The 19,808-nt window shown below is 33.4% G+C and overlaps 1 protein-coding gene across 3 annotated transcripts in view; it reads left to right on the top strand.

The window, feature by feature from the left end:
• The window catches only part of DDHD1 (DDHD domain containing 1), an 81,501-nt gene that overhangs the window by 33,511 nt on the left and 28,182 nt on the right, over positions 1–19,808 (top strand). For all 3 annotated transcript variants that reach the window (XM_069464928.1, XM_069464927.1, XM_069464929.1), the window contains 4 exons: positions 4,221–4,349; positions 5,423–5,570; positions 14,337–14,443; positions 19,545–19,651. In XM_069464928.1, the coding sequence (XP_069321029.1) occupies positions 4,221–4,349; positions 5,423–5,570; positions 14,337–14,443; positions 19,545–19,651 (491 nt within the window). The remainder of the gene's footprint in view (positions 1–4,220; positions 4,350–5,422; positions 5,571–14,336; positions 14,444–19,544; positions 19,652–19,808) is intronic.

Below are 19,808 nucleotides of genomic sequence, written 5' to 3'. Positions count from 1 at the left end.
CCCCTTTTGTGATACTCTCTTGCTTTCATAATTATATAATGAAGAAAATTTCCTTAAGAGGTGAACTAGTAAGAAAATTTATTGAAAATAGTATTTTAGATCTTTTTCATTGCTGTATAAGACTTTAATATATAAAAGAACATTTTTATTAATAATGTTAGCATTTAATAAATTAACATTTGCAGTTGTATGTTGAGTTTATGCATACTTTTGCTAATACTACATAATAATTTCTAACTAAAACTTTATTTTTAAAAAAAGAAAAAGTTAAATAGTGCTTTCCAGCACATGAATTTCCTTTAACAGTGATCTCTATTTGAATTGATAGTAAATTCTTTTTTCCTCTGCTATATTTATGGTAGTAACCCTAACTCTATGCTTTGGGCTGAAAAAATTAAGCTCTCTAACTGTGCTATAGGATGTGTAACAAATAAAATGACTCTCAAGTGAAAATTAAAATTAAGTTTGAGAAGAAACTAAAGAACCATTTATGTCTATTTAATTTTTGTGAAAATGTGAATATGTTTCTCTGTTTAGGGGGTGAGAAAATGTTTTTTGTTGTTTATCTATATGTTGGGGTGTTTTTTTTAATCCTTAAATTGTACCATTCTTTTAGAAAAGAAAGCCTTCATTTGTGTATCTTGACTAGCTTCTGAAAGTGTTTGTATAATTTTAAAATGTGGTCGTATAGTCCATACATTTCCCATTTAGCAAATATGGAATTGGTTCATGTTAATTTTACTACTAGAGTTACAAAATCTTTGATCCACTTTGACATGTTAGCAGTTTTTTCTAATGAATTTTTTGTTTAAAACTGTTCCCTTGTCTAAGAGGTATATCTATTCCTCAGTAACTGACCAGAGGCACATGAAAGAAGAAACATTTTCAGTGAAGAAAATTGCTTCTGTTGTCGTTTTCCGTCTCTCTGTGACAATGAAATGTTGTTATAATCTGGATGTAACAACCCAGCTTTTAGTCCTAGTCTATAGTTTTTATAGCCATCTAGTTACATGTAGGTATAGGTATTAAGTGCGTTGTAAGCACTTCTCAGCTATTTTTATTGTACAAATCTTTGCATATACTTCATCTGTATATACAACAGATTTGTTATATTTTTAGTACTATACAACAGGAATTAAATATTTTTATATTTGAGCAGTATTTAACCTTTGAATGTCACATTAATGTAGAAGGGAGTGAGGATGAAAATCAAATGTTTCAGAACATAAATTTGAACTAAATCATAAAGGTTCTGTAATTTATTAACAAAACTGTTAAGAAACTGATTTGTAAGGTTCAAGTGGACTTTTAAATAATTGCTTCCTTAAAATGAAAAGAAATTTATTGATATATAACTAGCAAGATTGGATAGGGAAAATGTTGACTTTAAGGTTATCTACTGATTTGCCAAATATCAAGTCTGTGCCTGGCTTTGCTCTGTAGTCTGTTTCATGCTTACAAGATATCACAGCATACATTCTTACTAATGATTTTTTTTGTTATTATTTCATCACCAATAAATCTTTCCCAAAGGATAAATAAAAGTAGACCTTTGAATTTGATTTTTTTCAGTACAAGTTTAATTCTTTTTAAAATTTTTAATTTTTTTGTTCCTAAAAGTTTTATTCTTTAAAGTCTTTTAACAACTTGAACAGAGTTGTGAAAAGATTATTTCGTTTCAGAGGGAAGGCTCCCTTATACTTCAGTAATGAAAAGTATCTAGTGGAATGTATACCGTGATATCTTAGGAAAGCTGCCTTAGATATTTAAAATGTTTATTTATTGCTTTCTCAATTTGTATATCAGCTGTTGGCTATGTCAGAGTCACAAATTTGGTGAGAGTAAATAACCTTAGTATTGTAAAGATGGAATTTATAAATCTCTTGAGCATTCAAATATGCTGTGTTCTATTTTTGATTCTATTTATACAAAGGCGTTAAATGTGATAATCACACAGTTGTCTTTAATAAATTTAGATATCATTTGCCTTTTTTCATTCAGTAAAAGTAGAGCATGTATTTGGTAAACATTAAGCTAATGTTTTGCTTTACTGACTTTCAATTAGAAATTATATAAATAAAGCATTTAGAATAATGTTTGTCAAATACAACTCATGTTTTAAAGTTAATACAACAAAAAGGCAAAATGGCAAACCTCATTTAAAATTTACTTTGAAGCTCAGTGTTTTTGCTTTCTTAGTTGTCTACCACCTCCCTCCCTTCTCCCTCCCTTCTCTGTTCAAATGGAGAGGAAATAAGGAGAGTACAGATGCGGCAGGTCTTAAACGAAAGCGTTCCCAAGGTACAGTAATTGTAGTTTTATTTCTCCATGTAGTTATATTTCTGGCTTATAGCATTCAGTTGTGTTTAAAACATAGAAATCATTAGTTTTATAAAAACTGTGTCCATTGTGCTGTTTTGCTTAGTGTTCCTTTATTATAAATGTGTGTAAATGTTTGTAGAATATGTGTATACTCCAGTACTACTGGGATGTTCACCAGTATTTTACTTTAAGACAACATGTGGATGATTTAAGGAGAAACAAAATTTTGCTGGCTTAATGCTATTCTCTAAATATCTCAGTCTTGTAGTTTCAATGTTTTAAGCAAATGTTGCTCGAAACTGTTTTAACAAAAATGTAATTTAGAAACGTTAGATTAAAAAGATTGAAGTAGTGACTTGGATCAGATATGAAATTATTAATAGAAAAGTAAGTAATTGTTAATTCTTTGCAAAAGATTTTTTTTTTAATTTATGAAAAGTTCTTTTATTTAAAAAGCTAACCTTGTACATTATTTTGTTTGGAACTGAAGATATTATACATGTTTATTATATTAATTGAATCTTGGTCTTGTATATAATGTTAAGTAATGTGTCCTGGCAGGTAAGTAAAATCTAAATTAGTTTTTCATACATTTTTGAAATTACATTTGTAACATAACTAAGAAGTACATTTTCTCATAATGTACTTTGTATTCTAGTAGGGAATACGTTTTCATAAAAATGTCTTATGATCTTAGATCTTGACCAGGGCATATATCTTTTTATATTTAACTTGAAGTTATTTTCAACCCATCCTCAAAAGAGTTAGACTCTGCCAAAACAGGCTTTGTCGCAAAGTCACTTAATCTCTTTGTACCTCTGTGTCTTTATACATAAAATGGGGGATAATATTTTGCCTTAAAAGGATTTTAAGGAAAAAATCAGGCATAGTGATTTGAAGGTGCCTGGTTTTCTGAGGATGGGTATGTGAATTTTTTCTATTTATATACTAGAGATATAGAGGAAAATTTAAGGCCTTCAGAATATAAAATTATTAACTTATGAAATGGTGAATATGTTATATAAATTTTTTCAATTCATTGCTTCCACAAACATTACTGAATTTGTGATATGTGCCAGGCACTGTGCCAGGACACTATATTTGGTGCTAGGTTACAAAAATGATCAAGATAGCAGTCCCCGGCTCACAGAGCTTATGAATTCCTGAAGATATAGGTTTGGATTTTTTTTTTTAAGACCTCATTTTCACCAAGCATACCCCCAGATACAGAAATGCAATGACCATACTGATTTGAACATAATAGAAAAATATTTCCTTAATTTTTTATTATAATAAAATATGTTTCAACTTTGGATTTTTGCTATGATGAGTAATATCTAGTGATAATTGGCTTTACTATCCCTTCCAAAAATTCCTTATATTCTAATAGATTATTCTCTTGCCAGTTTAAAAGTAAATTTTCTGCCTCTGAGTCTACTTTTGTCTTGCACTGAGTGAAATTTTACAGATCTTTTGATATTTTTAGTATTAATAAAATCAACAGAAGAAATGGAACTTAAGTTTCTGTGTCAAAGCTGTTGAGGTCTTTCTTCAAGTAGGAGGAAAAGTCAGTCACATCACCTCAGAAAGCAATTCTTCAATCATGAAAACACATATTAACTACATATTAGAGGTTAAAATTATGGCAGTTAAAACAGTTACTCCGTGTTCTTTTAATAAGTTGTCATTCCCTGTAGCCTGGTTAACCATTTATAAAATAAAGTCCCTACCTATTACTTGCTTCACATAAAACTTTTTAATACAATATTTTTTATTGAACTGAGTTATATATCTGTGTTATTAGATAATATTGATTCCAAAATATGAGTATTACAATTTTTCACACAAATGAAGTTTGCCTTGGAGACCTTCAAAGAAGTTTTTCCTTTTTGCAACAGCTATTCATAGTTTCAAGTTGAGTCGAAACCACGTGGACTGGCACAGTGTGGATGAAGTATATCTCTATAGTGATGCAACAACATCTAAAATTGCAAGAACGGTTACCCAGAAACTGGGATTTTCGAAAGGTAATTGTTCAGTTTTACTGTAGGCTGTCAAAATTTTGGGAATCTGACCTTTTCTCTTATATCCAAAATAGACAATTCATATTCTATTTTTAGTGTATTAAATTTAGTGATGGGTTCCTTGTTGAAATGAAACTTTTAAGGTGGTTGGATTGACATGTATTCATCAATGAATAATTATATATTTAGAGTGATCCAATAAGATTAATATATTTTATGCTTATAAAAGCACAAAAGCAGTCAAACCTGAGGCAGTGAAAATAACACATTACAATTGAAATATGGTGTCAAGGTAGATGAGGACTGAAAATTTTTTCATTGGATCTAGTGACATGGAGGGCATTGGTGACTTAGATAGATTGATGGAGCAGAAGCCAGGTTGGTGTGGGCTGAAGCTGAAATAGAAGGTAAGGAAATGGAGGCAGTGAAAATAGAGAATTCTTTAAAGGAGTTTAACTAAAAGGAAAAAAACAACAGGGAACAACCCGGGGATGATGTGAGGGCATTATCAAAAAATAAATTAAAAAAAAAATTTTAAGTCTAATAAAATTTTACTGTCCTATTTTTTATTTTAATTTCTTTGATAATGAATGTGCTTGAATGTCTTTTTATATGTTTGTTAGCTAATTATATTTAATTCATGAATTACCTTGTCTTATCTCTAGCCCATTTTGCTATTTGAATGGTTGTCTTTTTACTTCCTGATTAGTAAGCTCTCTTTGTATGCTTAGGTAATTAACTCATAATGTATCATATTTTGCATAATTTTTTCCAGTTTGTCATTCTTCTTTTGTCTTTGCTTCCTGGTATTTTTTTAATATAGAAGTTTTAAATTTTTAGGTATTCAGTTTATCCTTCCTTTTCTTTTTCCTATAGTTTCTTGCTTTGGTGTCCTATCCAATTTACTTTATATCAGAGCTGATCAATATATATCATCTTACAAATTTTATTTCCTCCTCCTACCCAGTGAAATTTTTTCTTAATATTCCTTTTACTTCTTTTTTTTCTTTAAACATATTGTGAAAATACTATTTCTCAGAGTAAATAGTAAGCTTAGGATCATAATTTTTCTACAGCATCAAGTAGTGGAACAAGACTTCATAGAGGTTATGTAGAAGAAGCCACATTAGAAGACAAGCCATCACAGACTACCCATATTGTATTTGTTGTGCATGGCATCGGGCAGAAAATGGACCAAGGAAGAATTATCAAAAATACAGCCATGTAAGTTCTTTGAATACATTCTATATCCAGTCTGTAATGCAAACTTTTGTCCAAGGTATAAGAGATATTAACAGAGTTTACTCATTTCACTACACGTGTCTTGAGTGCCAACTATTCTGATATCTCTAAAGTTATAGATCAAGTGTCCAGACCAAATTTTGAGGGTGCGTCTACTTAGATGTTTGATTCCCACCACAACCACCACCACCACCCCAGTATGGAGAAGAGAAGGGATAAGAAAGCCTTTTTTAACCTATTATATTAAGTTAAATTTACATTAATCTAAGGTTGAAAGCAAGAAAAAGATCTAGGCTTTAAGTTTATATCTTACTCTCTGAACTTCAGAAACTGAGAATACTACAAAGTTGCACAACTCTGAAAAGGCTAAGTTAGCAGCTTTACCTATCCAATTAATTGCTACCAGAGGAAACCAAACTAAATTTTACACAGAAAACAGTGGATGCTTTACCAATACACCAGGCAGGCTATTTACGTCATAAATTTGTTTATTCTCAGCTTTATTCTAGAAACTCTTTAAGACACTAATGGGGAATGTGTATATATGTGTATGTTTAAAAAATGTTCAGGACTGTGTTAAAGAAAATGTTAGGGTCAGGGGTTCCACCACAAATTTGAGTCTGAACGAACAACTAAAGAAAACTCTGATCAGTTACACATTTACAATGAGAACAAATCAGTTGCTATTGAGAAGCACATTTTATCTGATTCTGAGGCTTCAAGTAAATGTGTTTCTTGAGTCCTTATAAAGCGAATAATGTGTGATACCAGAAACTATGTCCTAGAGCAACATCTCTATAATAATGCAGTGTTGAGTTTTGTTTTATTAATACTTTTTATCATAACATCTCTTAATGCCAGCTGATGGATTAAAACAAAAGTACAATTCAACCTAAAAATAAAAACCTTGTCAGATAGTGCCAGGCCCCCCTTACCCTTTTCAGTCTCCATAGTGCGTATTATAGAAATCTCTCTCCTCTGATCCCTGCTTTTATTTTCTGATGAGTTGTCCATTACTTCCCATGATGTTTAGTCAGTGTGTAGATATTTTGCTTGGAGATCTAGAAACCTGAGAACTAGGTTTACTGGAATATTCTCTCTGGAGCCATTGATAAATGAGAAGGTTATTAGTTTGATTTCTTTGGTAAGAGTGAGAGAAATCCTAACCCCAAAAGGCTTAAGCCCAAAGGAGAATTTAGTAACTCTTAAAAGTGAAGAGTCTAGGGAGTGATATTGTCAAACAAGTCATCAAAATTCAGATTCTATCTGCACTACCTCCTTCATTTTGGAGCTATTCTCGAACATCTTCTGTGGTTCCCAATGTAGTTTATATCATCTTGCATTCAAATTCAAGAAAAAAGAATAACCAGCCTGAGCAACACAGCAAGACCTTGTCTCTGCAAAGAATAGAAAAATTAGCCAAACATGGTGATGAATGCCTATAGTCCCAGGTAGTCGATAGGCTGAGGCAAGAGGATCACTTGAGCCCAGGAATTTGAGGTTACAGTGAGTTATGATGCCACCACTGCATTCTAGCCTCAGCAACAGAGTAAGACTCTGACTCCAAAAAAGAATAAGTCTTTTTTTCCAGAAGTCCCAGCTACTCTATGCATTTCAGTAACTAATGGTGTTGCATCCAACTACCTGAACCCATACGTGTGGCCATGCAGGGTCTGATTGGCCAAACTTGTAATATTTCCACCCGAGAATCAGATAGAAGTTGACTTCATCTTAACTATAGGGAGAGGTAGAGCCACAGATAAAAAACCAAGAGGATACCAGTGGAAGTAAAATGAATGAATCCAAGGTAGCTCCAAAAAACAAGTGTCCACTACTACGGTAAGGATTGCCATCCTTTCAGAGACAGGTTAGTTTAATGGGAAGGTCTCCACGTAACTTAGTAATTGATAGAAAATATTCACACAAAAGGGAATTCTGCTTAGTAATGGATGGGAAAATCCACAGGATTTCTTACCCTTTCCCTGCTTTCTACTATTCCTAAGCTGGTTGTCCAGGCCTAGAAAGAAAGTAAAATTAACTTCCTCTGTATCAGTGCCATTCTGAAGCTGGTTTGTACTTAGGATTTGATTTGTGAGACTACAGTGGAAATGAACAAGGTTAAACTAAGGGGTTACCACACGCCATTCCTTTGTTCTTTAAGGATCTCTTGAAATTATGTCTAGATGCCTGGAAATAGAGGTTTTTTACCTTTTACCTTATTTTAATGAACTTGCTAATGAATTCAAACTGGTTTTAATCACTTTTATTCAGCAGACTTTGTCTGTTATTTACATAGGTTGAGAAAAAGTTTATAGACAATGTCTGAGAATGTCAGAATTGGTTTACTATTAATAAAAGGAATGAATGTACAGTATTTTAAATACAATTGGATTTATTCTTTGTGGAGTTTTACTACAAGGGAAATCTTCATTGAAGTTACATATCTAATACCTAAATTAGTAATTGTAAAGCTATAATTTTTTAGAATATAAGGAGATTTTCAGTTAAACACAATAGGTTGAACACATACTTATCTTAATTCCCTCCTGAAGCCTCACGAACAATGATAGCAAAGGAATTTGAAAAAGAAAAAAGACATAAGTATAGAAAAAAGGGGAGCAGAAACAATAGCAGACAAGAATGTCAACAAAACTTATGCTTTTGAATGGGAAATACATTCACATGGCTCACAAATCAAAATATTAAAATGTATCTTGGATCACTTGAGCCCAGAAGTTCAAGGCTGTAGAGCATTATGATTGCACCTTTGAATAGCCACTTTTTTAATGAAAATCCTGAGACAGAATAGAAAAAAACATCCCCCCACCCCCAAACTGAGAGGGAAATGAGAGACCAAAGAATAACTCAGACAAGACCAGCTTGATGAGTTAGATGTGTTTATTTAGAGGTTACTTACTAGGGCACTTACTCCTGGGTGGCACAGGAGCTTTCTTGCCTGTAAAATCCTAATCTGCCCACCCTGTGTCCTGGCCTTAAGTCTCTTCCCAATGAGTAATGCAAAGTTTTTACATCTTATCTTTGCTTGTTCAAAGTGAAACATATCACATAGGCACAGTGCCACCATCATATGCTGTCATGTAACCTATGTTATGTTAATGATACTACAGTTTCCCACTAGGTGGGGAGTTTAGCATTACAGTTAGCTAAAGGACACTACAGGACAACCAAGGCAGCTCTAAAGCAGTAAGGGCCAGTTTGAGCTGGCCGTTTCAGGGCAACAAAGTGCTGAGGCACCCAAGAAAGCACAGGACACTTTTCCTAGGCCTAGCAGTTAGTTTAGTCTCTTTGTAACAATTTTGCTGAGTACTCCAGGCTAGCACAGTGTTTCTGTTTTGTGATGGGGAACCTGCATTTTTCCTTTACCAGTGCACTCCAGCCTGGGCAACATGGCAAGATCGCCTTCCTTAAAAAAAAAAAAAAAAGTTTCTTTGGAGATCATTATGAATTTATATTTCCCTCCTTTCACACACACATACACACACACACACACATATATATATCACATATTTTCTTAAAGCCAGTTCATTTATCGATTGTTTTATTTTAATTGAGAGGAATTATAAGATTTATTTTTTCAGAGCTATTTTATGATCCTTAATTGGACAGTAGTTCTTAAATACTATTAATCTTTCTTCCCTTTTCAAAATATGAATTAAACTTCTCCCTTCTCCCTTCTCCCTTCTCCTCTTCTTCTCGCTCCTTCTCTTTTTATCTTTTCCCTTCCCCCTCCCTACTTCTTTCATCTTTCTTTCACTTTTTTGCCATTCTTTCCCTTTTTTTAAGAGTCACTTCAGTTAGTTACTTCAAGTGATTCAGTAGACACACATGCTTGACTAATCAGTATGTGATCATTTAAGAATTACAACAGTGATCCTGTGGAGTGGAGGATTGTGTAAATTTCCTTGCAAAAGAGAACAGCATTTTAAGCAAATGTAGTGTTTCTGAGTTTGTAACTCAAAATTAAGGTTTCTCAGCCTCATTACTCATTACTATTGAGATTTTTGACCAGATAATTCTTTGTTATGGGGAACCTGGCTAGTGTATTGTAAGATGTATAGCAATATCTCTGGCCTCCTCTCACTTGATGTAAATAGAACCCTTAGTTATGACAGCCCAAAATGTCTCCAGACATTGCCAAGCGTCCCCTGGGGTACAAAATTGCCCATGTTTGAGAACTAGTAGTCTAAATGAACTTTTTTCTTCTGTGAATTCAGACAGCAACACACATACTACTTCCTAATTATTATATCATAATGAAATACATAAGAACTACGCAACCATCAAAAATGAATGAATGGGTAGAAAAATATTGGAAATCTTAAAATATGTTCTTTCTTGCATACGCTCATATTTGTTAAAGCTGAACATTTGAATGGATGGCAAAGAAGATTTAAAAATATTTCTGTGACCATTACTTGAGTGTCTGCTATAAAAAGGGAACTTTTAGACTCTGGATAATAAAGAGATCCTGCCTTCAAGTCTGAAGTTTTGGCTAACATCTTTATTTTCAGTGATGATAAGGGAGGAAGATTTTTATTTTTGCAACCTAAAATCAATTTAGACTTCTTCAAATGGCAACTTTGGGGATATGCAAGCAATAAAATATTATTATATTGTAAATAATGCCTTTTGAAATATGCTGGAAACAAAGAAAGACTTTTTAACAAGTATTGTGGGTTAACTAGATCAGCATATGAAAAAAATCATTAATAAATCGGATCCATTTCTCACATTAGGATAAATTTCAATTGGATCACATTTAAATGGAAGAAATGAAACCAGGGCACAGTGGCATGTGCCTATAGTCCTGGCTACTTGGGAGACTAAGGTAGGACAATCAGCCTGGGCAACATAGTGGGACCCTGTCTCTAAAAAACGAAAAAGAAGAAGAAGAAAAAAAGAAATGGAAACATAAAAGTACTAGGGATTTTTTAAAAGGAGTTTGAATTCTTCTAGAACTTAAGAATAGAGAAAACTATCCTAACTGACTTGATCCAGAAGCAATAAAGAAAAATACTTATAAATAGTATATCATCCAAAAAACCATGTGGCAAAAATAAATAAGACAAACTGAGAAAACATTTGCAACTTATATCACAGACAAAGGATCCCTAATATATAAAAAAGTTCCAAAAATATGTCCAACTACCTTATAGAAAAATGGGCTAAAGATAAGAACAGCCAGTTCCCAAAAAAGGAAATGCAAATGGCTCTTAAACATATAAAAAGGTGCTTAACCTTGCTCATAAAATGTAAACTTCACTAAGATGTCATTTCTTGACTATTAGATTACCAAAAGTCCAGAATTTGAAACATGCTCTTTTGGCCAGGGTATAGGCAATAGATATTCTCAAAGCACTATTGGAATGCAGTGAAGAAGACAGAATGTGGCAATATCCATCATAATTACATATGTATTTATCCTTTAACCCAGCAAACCTACTTCTAGGACTCTATCCTGAAGACAATGTCAGCAAAAATACAAAAGGAGACATGCACAAGGGTATTCATTGCATCATTACTTGTATGCAAACTATTAAATACTTGAATGTTCACCAATAAGAGACTGGCTGATAAACTACAGCTATTATTTATATGATGGAGTGGTATGTAATTATAAAATAAAATGAGGAGGATCTCTATGTATTACCATTATTGTTTGAAAAGATGTACAAAATTAAGAACTCTTTTACTGACCAAGGGAAAAAAAGAAGACTTACTAAAATCAAGAATAAAAGAGGGGACATTACTACCAGTCTTATAGAAATAAAAAGGATTATAAGGAAATACTGTTCATGATTCTGTGCCAACAAACTATATAACCTAGATAAAATGGATAAATCCCTAGAAAGACCCAAACTATGGAAACTGTTTCAGTAATCAGTTTCCCAGAAAGACACAAACTACCAAAACTGATTGGGTAATGAGTAAGAAGAAATAGAATATCTGAATAAACCTGTAACAAGTAAAGCATTTGAATTAATAATCAAAAAACTTCCCAACAGGCCAAGCACAATGGCTCATGCCTGTAATCCTAGGACTTTGGGAGGCCGAGGCAGGAGGATCACTTGAGGCCAGGAGTTTGAGACCAACCTGAGCAACAAAGCAAGACGCCCCCTCTCTAAAAAAAAAAAAAAAATGTTAACGTTATCCAGGCATTGGGTACATGCCTGTAGTCCCAGCTACTCGAGAGGTTGATGGAGAGGATCGCTTGAGCCTAGGAGTTGGAGGTTGAGGTGAGCTAATGATGACACTGATACACTCTAACCTGGATGACAGAGTGAAACACTATCTCAAATTTAAAAACAAAAACAACTTCACACCAAAACAAAAAAGAAAAGCCCTAGACCAGAGGCCTCACTGGTGAATTCTACCAAACATTAAAAGAATTAAGCCAGGAGCAGTGGCATGTACCTGTAGTCCCAACCACTCAGGAGAGTAAGGGAGGAAGATTGCTTGAGCTCATCAGTTAGAGGCTATCGTGTGTAATTATTGCACCTGTGGACAGCCACTGCACTCTAGTCTGACAACGTAGACCATCTCTTACAAAAACAGAAAAAGAGGAAGAATTAGTACCAATTCTTCTCAAACTCCAAAAAATAGAAGAGGAAGATTTTTCAACTCATTCTATGAGTCTGACCCTGATCCCCCAAACAGATAAAAGCATTTAAGGAAAAGAAAACTATAGACCAATATTCCTTGTGAATACAGACCACAAAAATTCTCAACAAAATACCAGCAAAGTGAATCCAGCAATATTTATAAATGGGTCATACATGACGATTAAGTGGGATACATCCGAGGAATGCAAGGTTGGTTCAACATTTAAAAAAATCAATCAAGGTTATACACCACACAAGTAGAATGAAAGGGGAAAAAAACACCTCATATGGATTTTGGATGCAGAAATGGCATTTGAAAAAATCCAACACCCTTTCATAATAAAAACACTCAGGCAATTAGAAACAGAAGGGAACTTTCTCAACCTGGTAAAGGACAGCTACAAAAAGCCCATGGCTAAAATTATACTTTAATGGTTTCCCCTCCTACTTCTATTCAGCATTGTACTGTACATATCAGCCAGAACAATTAAGAAAAAGAAACAAAAGCCATCCAGATTAGTAAGGAAAAGTAAAACTATCTCTGTTTGCAGATGACATATTATATATATATAAGATCCTGGGGAACACACACACACACACACACACACACACACAGAAAACATGAAGGCTGATAAATGAACTCAGCAGAGTTTCAGGTTACAGAGTTAATATACAAAAAACAGTTGTATTTACATACTAGCAGTGAATAATCTGAAAATGAAATTAAGAAAGCTATTTATTTTACTTTAGCATCAAAAATAATAAAAGACTTAGGAGTAAGTTTAACAAAAAAAGAGCAAGATTTGTGCACTGAAAAATACAGTACACCATTGAAAGAAATTGAAGACCTAAATAAATTGAAAAGACATCCTGTATTTGTGGGTTAGAAAACTTAATGTTGTTAATGTGGCAATATTTCCCCAATTGATGTACACATTGAGCACAATCCCTATTAAAATATCACCTGTCCCCCCAAAAAATCTCACCTGTCTTTTTTGCAGAAATTGATAGGCTGATCCTAAAATTTTACATGGAAATAGAAGAGACCCAGAATAGCCAAAACAATCTTGTAAAAGAACGAAAATGTGGAGGACTGACACTTCCTGATTTTGTAACTTGCTACAAAACTCTAGTAATCAAGACATTGTGGTTCTGGCTGGCATAGGGATAGACATAGATCAATGGGATAGAATTCAGAGTTCAGTGATCTTTGACAACAATGCCAAGGCAATTCATTGTGGAAAGAATAGTCTTTCCAACAAATGGAGCTGCAACAACTGGATATCCACATGCAAAAGAATGAAGTTGACCCCCTATCTCATACTGTATACAAAAATTAATGAATTAATTCGTTAATTCAAGATGATTCAAAGACCTAAATGTAAGACCTAAAACTATAAAACTCTTAAGAGAAAACACAGGAGTAAATCTTCATGACCTTGGATTAGGCAATTGTTTTGTAGATAAGATATCAAAAGTAGAAGGCACAAAAGAAAAAAATAGAAAGTGGATTTTGTCAAAATTTGAAAACTTTTGTTCTTCAGAGGCCACTACGAAGAAAATGAAGATAATCTTCATTCAGCATGGGAGAAACCATGTATCTGTTAAAGGTCTAGTATCCAGGATATATAAAATATTCTTAGAACTCAAAAGTTGAGAAAAAGAAATAACCCAATTTTTAAAATGTAAAGGATTTGAGTAGACATTTGTGAAATAGCATATACAAATAGCCAATAAGCATATGAAAAGATGCTCAGCATCGTTAGTTATTGGAGAGTTGCAATTCAGAACAGCAAAGAGATACCACTTTACACCCACTAGGATGACTCTCATCAAAAAGAAGGAAATTAACAAGTGTTAACAATCATGCAGAAAAATTGGAACCCTCACATGTTGCTAGTGGGATTGTAGCAAAAATTTTGTAATGAATATTTTGTAAATAAAGGTATATTTAGCTACAATTTCCTATTTTTCCCTATGTATGGCAACTTTTGGGACACCCTGTATAATTGCATGAAGTTATAAGCAAATGGAAGTGTTATGATTAAAGACATTTTATATAAATACATATGTGAAGTTATTCTCATAAAGTTTGTTTGCATTTATTTTATTTTATTTTTTTTAGGATGAGAGAAGCTGCAAGAAAAATAGAAGAAAGGCATTTTTCTAACCATGCAACACATGTTGAATTTCTCCCTGTTGAGTGGCGGTCAAAGCTTACTCTTGATGGAGGTATATTTTGTTTAAAAATTGAATAGTTTATCCAATGGCAAACTTTTACCAAATATATAATAGAAAATTTTAGAAAACACTTTTTGCTCATTGGGAACAAAGTATCTTCAGTTTAGTTACTCTCTGTTCTGTTTACAAATCCATTGATTTGTAAAATAATTATATTATTTGGACCACCATATATAATAAATTTCATAGCTAGCACTGTTTCCATGCATGTCCTCTGTGTATTGGGAGGGAAGGTGCGATGTGGAGGGAGCAAAATGTTTTCTAAAGTTTTTAACACTAACATGATTTGTCAGTACTTTTAAATCATTTGTTGTCTATAATTCCATATGAGCTTACATTTTCTACCTAATACTTTTCCTCCCCTATACTTGGAAGATAAAAATCTCAGGGTTGTTTTGTTTTGTTTTTTGTTTGTTTGTTTTCATTGTTGTTATTCATGCATTCCCTGAGCTGGTGAATTATAATCTGACACAGAATTTGTACATTTGTTTGAATAAAATCATTTTAGATTTTTTTCCTTAAAGAGCTGTTATCAGCCAAAATGTATATCTTTCTTTACATGTCCTCTAAATATTAAAACCACTAAAACAATGTTAAGGTTAATTATTTATATAATCTGAAAATTGAGAGAGTTATATTAGACATAATAGCAGTTGCCCTCATGGAGCCTTTACTATGTGCCTGGCACTGTGCTGTGCATTTTACATGGAGTATCATTTAATTTTCTCAAAAATCTATGAAATACCTACTTTATTTTCTCCATTTTACTGATAAGGAAACTGAAACTTAGTAAAAAGTAAATTTAAGAATGTCAGGCAGAATCCAGGTGTGTATGATGCCAGCCAGAGCCCATGTTCATCACAGTGCTAAACTGCCTCCCTGGATGATTTCTGAGGATTCTTCCAGGTTTATAATTCTGTCCCATGGACAGTTAGGAATGTCAGGTATAGCTTATCAAACCAAAATGCCATCAAAAATAGTGATGAGTAAAACAAAAAAAAAAGTGACCGAAGAAGAGATCTCAGCAGCAACAGTTCATATGTAAAGTTCTAGCGTAATAACAATGCTATTCTTTGGGCTTTTCCCATTCATGCAGGTAAATTTCTTAGGCTGCTTGGGAATGTACACAATATGGATGAATTAGCTTTAGTAAAACCCCTGGTTTTGTAATTTTTGTTAGCTTTAAACTGTGGTAGTTGCAAAGGCATTATGATGAGTTTTCGAAGGCAGTCTTGCAAGATTACATACTTTATACTTCCATTTATATGACATTCTGGAAAAGGCAAAACTTCAGGGACAGAGAACAAATCATTAGTTGCCAGGGTTGAGGGGAGTTGAGGGGAGGGTTTGAATTTATTGGAGCAGCATGTGGAAGTTTTTTAGGGTGATGGAACAGTTCTATATCCTGATGATGGTGGTGGTTATGTAAAACTATACATGCATTAAAACTCACAGTCAATCTTACTGTGTATAAATTTAAAAATAATAATAAAAGTGTATCTGCCTATAGCAAACATTATTGTGCTCATTGGTAGTGAAAGGCTAAAAACATTTTGTTTAAATGAGGAATAAGCTAAGGATTTTTTCTCCTATAACTTAAACGTTATACTTGAAGTCTGAGCAGTATAATAAGATAAAAAAAGGCAGTAATAGTTATGAGGAGTCAAACATCTGTTTTGATTTACAGGTCATATAGTTGTATACTCAGAATATACAGAAAAATTATTAGAATTAATAAGATAGTTTATCAAGGCTGTGAAAGAGATGGTCCATATATAAAATAATTGCATTTTTGTATACCAGCAACAAGCAGAAATCGTATCAAAAATACAGAGTTCCAAGAAATCTAACAAAAGATATATATTTAATCTTAAAACTATTAAGGCAATAAATACGACTTAAATACAAAGATAGATAATTTTCTTAGATTGGATCATTCATTATCCCAGAGATGTTGATTCTCCCAAACTGATCTATATTTTTATATATTTTTTTCACACTTCCCACTTCATGGAACCATACTGATCTATAGAGTCTTTGCAGTTCCAATCTAAATCTGATAGTTTTTCATGAAACTTGACAAGCTGATTCTAAAATGATTATAAAAGGACAAAATGACAAAAATAACCAAGACACAGAACAAGAGAGTGGAGGAGGGTATCATGTCCTACTGGATAACTAGACTTATTACTCTATTTAACTTTTGTAATTAAGACTGTTTACTGGTATTAGCACAAGGATCGGCGAATAGACCCATGCCCTAGATTAGAGATTCCCTAAGCAGACCTGCGCTTAATTTGGAAATCTGGTATATGTCAGAGCTGGCATTACAGATCATTGCTGAAAGGATGGCCTATTCCATAAGTGGTGCTTGGTAAGCTGGTTGTCCTGGGGCAGGGGGAGTGAAAAATGATCCCTGCTTCACATTTCAAATGAATCAAAGGCATAATTTATATATGAAAGCCAAGAACTTTAAAAATTTTAGAAAAAGGCCAGGCACGGTGGCTCACGCCTATAATCCTAGCACTCTGGGAGGCCGAGGCAGGTGGATCGTTTGAGCTCAGGAGTTCAAGACCAACCTGAGCAAGAACGAGACCCCATCTCTACTAAAAATAGAAAGAAATTATATGGATAACTAAAAATATATATGGAAAAAATTAGCCGGGCATGGTGGCACATGCCTATAGCCCCAGCTACTTGGGAGGCTCAGGCAGGAGGATTGCTTGAGCCCAGGAGTTTGAGGTTGCTGTGAGCGAGGCTGACACCACGGCACTCTAGCCTGGGCAACAGAGTGAGACTCTGTTTCAAAAAAGAAATTTTTTTAGAAAAAAGTACAAGAGAGTATCTTATCTTTATAACCTCAAGGTAGGGAAGGAATCTTTATACACAAAAACATAATTCTAAAGTAACAGGGATAAATTTGAGTAGATTAAAATTAAGAACTTCTATTTATCAATAGACCATAAACCATAAAGAATAAAAGATAAGCCACACACTGGGAAAAGATGTTATAACAGAGCATCAGGTATAACCACGAAAGCTTTAATATCCAGGATAAAGAGCAGGAAATTTAAATGGGAAGGAAAAAGGAAAAAAAATATATATATATATATATATATACACACACACACACATATATGCACCACCCTAGTAGTCAAGGAGATGTAAATTAAAACCACAGTGAAATACCATTCACACCCTTCAGGCAGATGATTAAGAAAGTGACAATACCAAGTGTTCTTGAGGGTATATAGCAGTGAGGATTTTTAGTCCCTATTGATGGGGATGTAAATTGGTACAATCACTTTGGAAGATGATTTGACATAATCTTGTAAAGCTGAATGTGCATGTGCCCTATGACAGCAATTGCACTCCTACAGATATACTCTAAAGAAATTCTTACACATGTGCAGCAAGGACACATGTAAAACAATGTCAGGATCACAGTTTATAATAGCAAAAAACTAGAAACAACCCAATGTCCCTCAAAGGAGAATGGATAAATTATAATATATGTATAGAGTGAAATACTATACAGGAGTGAAAAATGAGTGAATTACAGCTATATGCGTCAACATGGACGAATCTCAGAAGCATATTTGGAGGGGGATGCAAACCATAGACAGTACCTCAATTCACACAATGTTCAGAATCAGACAAAATGAAATAAAATATTTTGGCTCTGGCACATAATAAATGTTGTAGAAGTAATTGGCAATTATTAATACTATTGAACACATAATAAAATCAATAAAGAAAAGGAAAGCACGATTAATAAAAACACTCTTATTGCTGGTTACTTCCAGCAGAGAGGGAGAGGTCTCTGATTACTTAGAGATATAAGATACTGGCAGTATTCTTATGCTAACTGGTAGGAACATTTTTTTTTATATAAATTATTTTTCAACTGCCTATATATATTATATACCCTCTTCTATATGTCCATGTATTTCACAGTAAAACCTTTTTTTCCAAATACATTAAATTGACATGTAAGTCACACTTTTCACTTTTACAACTTAAAAATAGACATAGGGTATAAATATATTGTGCATCCATGAAAAGCCACAATATTTCCCTTTACATCTTTGAAAAGACTTTTAGCCTTTGTTTGTCATTGCCTTCCAGTTATTGCTACATCATATTAAAGTAGGGAATAAATAAAAATACAATAACCTAGAGCCCCAGTACAGCGAAAAACTAGAGGGTAATAGAAATTGTGCTTAACTAAAATCATAAGCTTTCTCTAGCCCACCTTGTAATTGCAAATAATATTCCTCCAAATATAGTATTTCTTTGTGCTTCTATAAGAAATGCAAAATTTTTTGCATCTCTAATAATTTTATTCAGTATCTAATAGAATAATCTTTCCAAGGTAGAAATTCCATAGGTTAGGTACAACTCATCAAAGACTGTACAGGTTTGTAGCACAGTTTATGTAAGTTTTCTTTCAGTGCAATAAATTACAACAACTTTATCTTGTTTAGTGACGAGGTCCATTGCAAATTTATTTGCCTTTGTGCATATTTCTGATTGACAGTTCTTACCCATAGAATCTTGGTGCACTAAAGATACATACGTGTAAAGTGTGGGGAACTTTTTTGTTATTGTTGCTGGTTTGCCACCAGTGGCTCCAGGCATTCCACATGGGTATTGCCAAGCCCAAGCTTCATAGATTTAAAAAAAAAAAAAAAAGAATTGAAAGGAAACAGAAAAGGAGGTACAGAAAGAGTTCAATTGTGTCCTTTGATAACTTGTTCCAGTATATGGCCTAGTTTTGTTCTGGGTATCCCTGAATGTCATGCAAAAGCTAGTACATATAAAAAAGGATGAGGCTTTATGGATTCGGTAATGGCTTTCTTCCTTTAGTGTTCTTTTCTTTTCATGTCCCCTTTTGTACTGTTTTCTTCTTGCAATATTTTGCAAGAAGGGAAGGGCCATAAGAGCCAAACCTGGTCTTGAATATTTAAATGTTAAGTTAAAGAGCTGTTATTTCAGGCAATGTAATTTTTTTCACATTTATTTTTTCCCTAAAACAGATCTTTTATTATGATTTTAATTTTGTTGTTGTTTTGCTTTTTTTGTTTTGTAGACACTGTTGATTCCATTACTCCTGACAAAGTACGAGGTTTAAGGGATATGTTGAACAGCAGTGCAATGGACATAATGTATTATACTAGCCCACTTTATAGAGATGAAGTAAGTTTCTTGATTATCTTATTGCTGTTGGGTATTTTTTACAGTGATAACAATATAAATGTCCTGAATTTTAACATTTTATGCTCTTTTCTAAAAAGCAAATGAAAGCCAGGCGTGGTTACTCACCCTGTAATCCCAGCACTTTGGGAGGCCAAGA

Source organism: Eulemur rufifrons, chromosome 2 (genome assembly GCF_041146395.1).
Source record: "Eulemur rufifrons isolate Redbay chromosome 2, OSU_ERuf_1, whole genome shotgun sequence".
Taxonomy (NCBI): Eukaryota; Metazoa; Chordata; class Mammalia; order Primates; family Lemuridae; genus Eulemur; species Eulemur rufifrons.
This window is presented reverse-complemented; position numbering and strand designations above follow the sequence as displayed.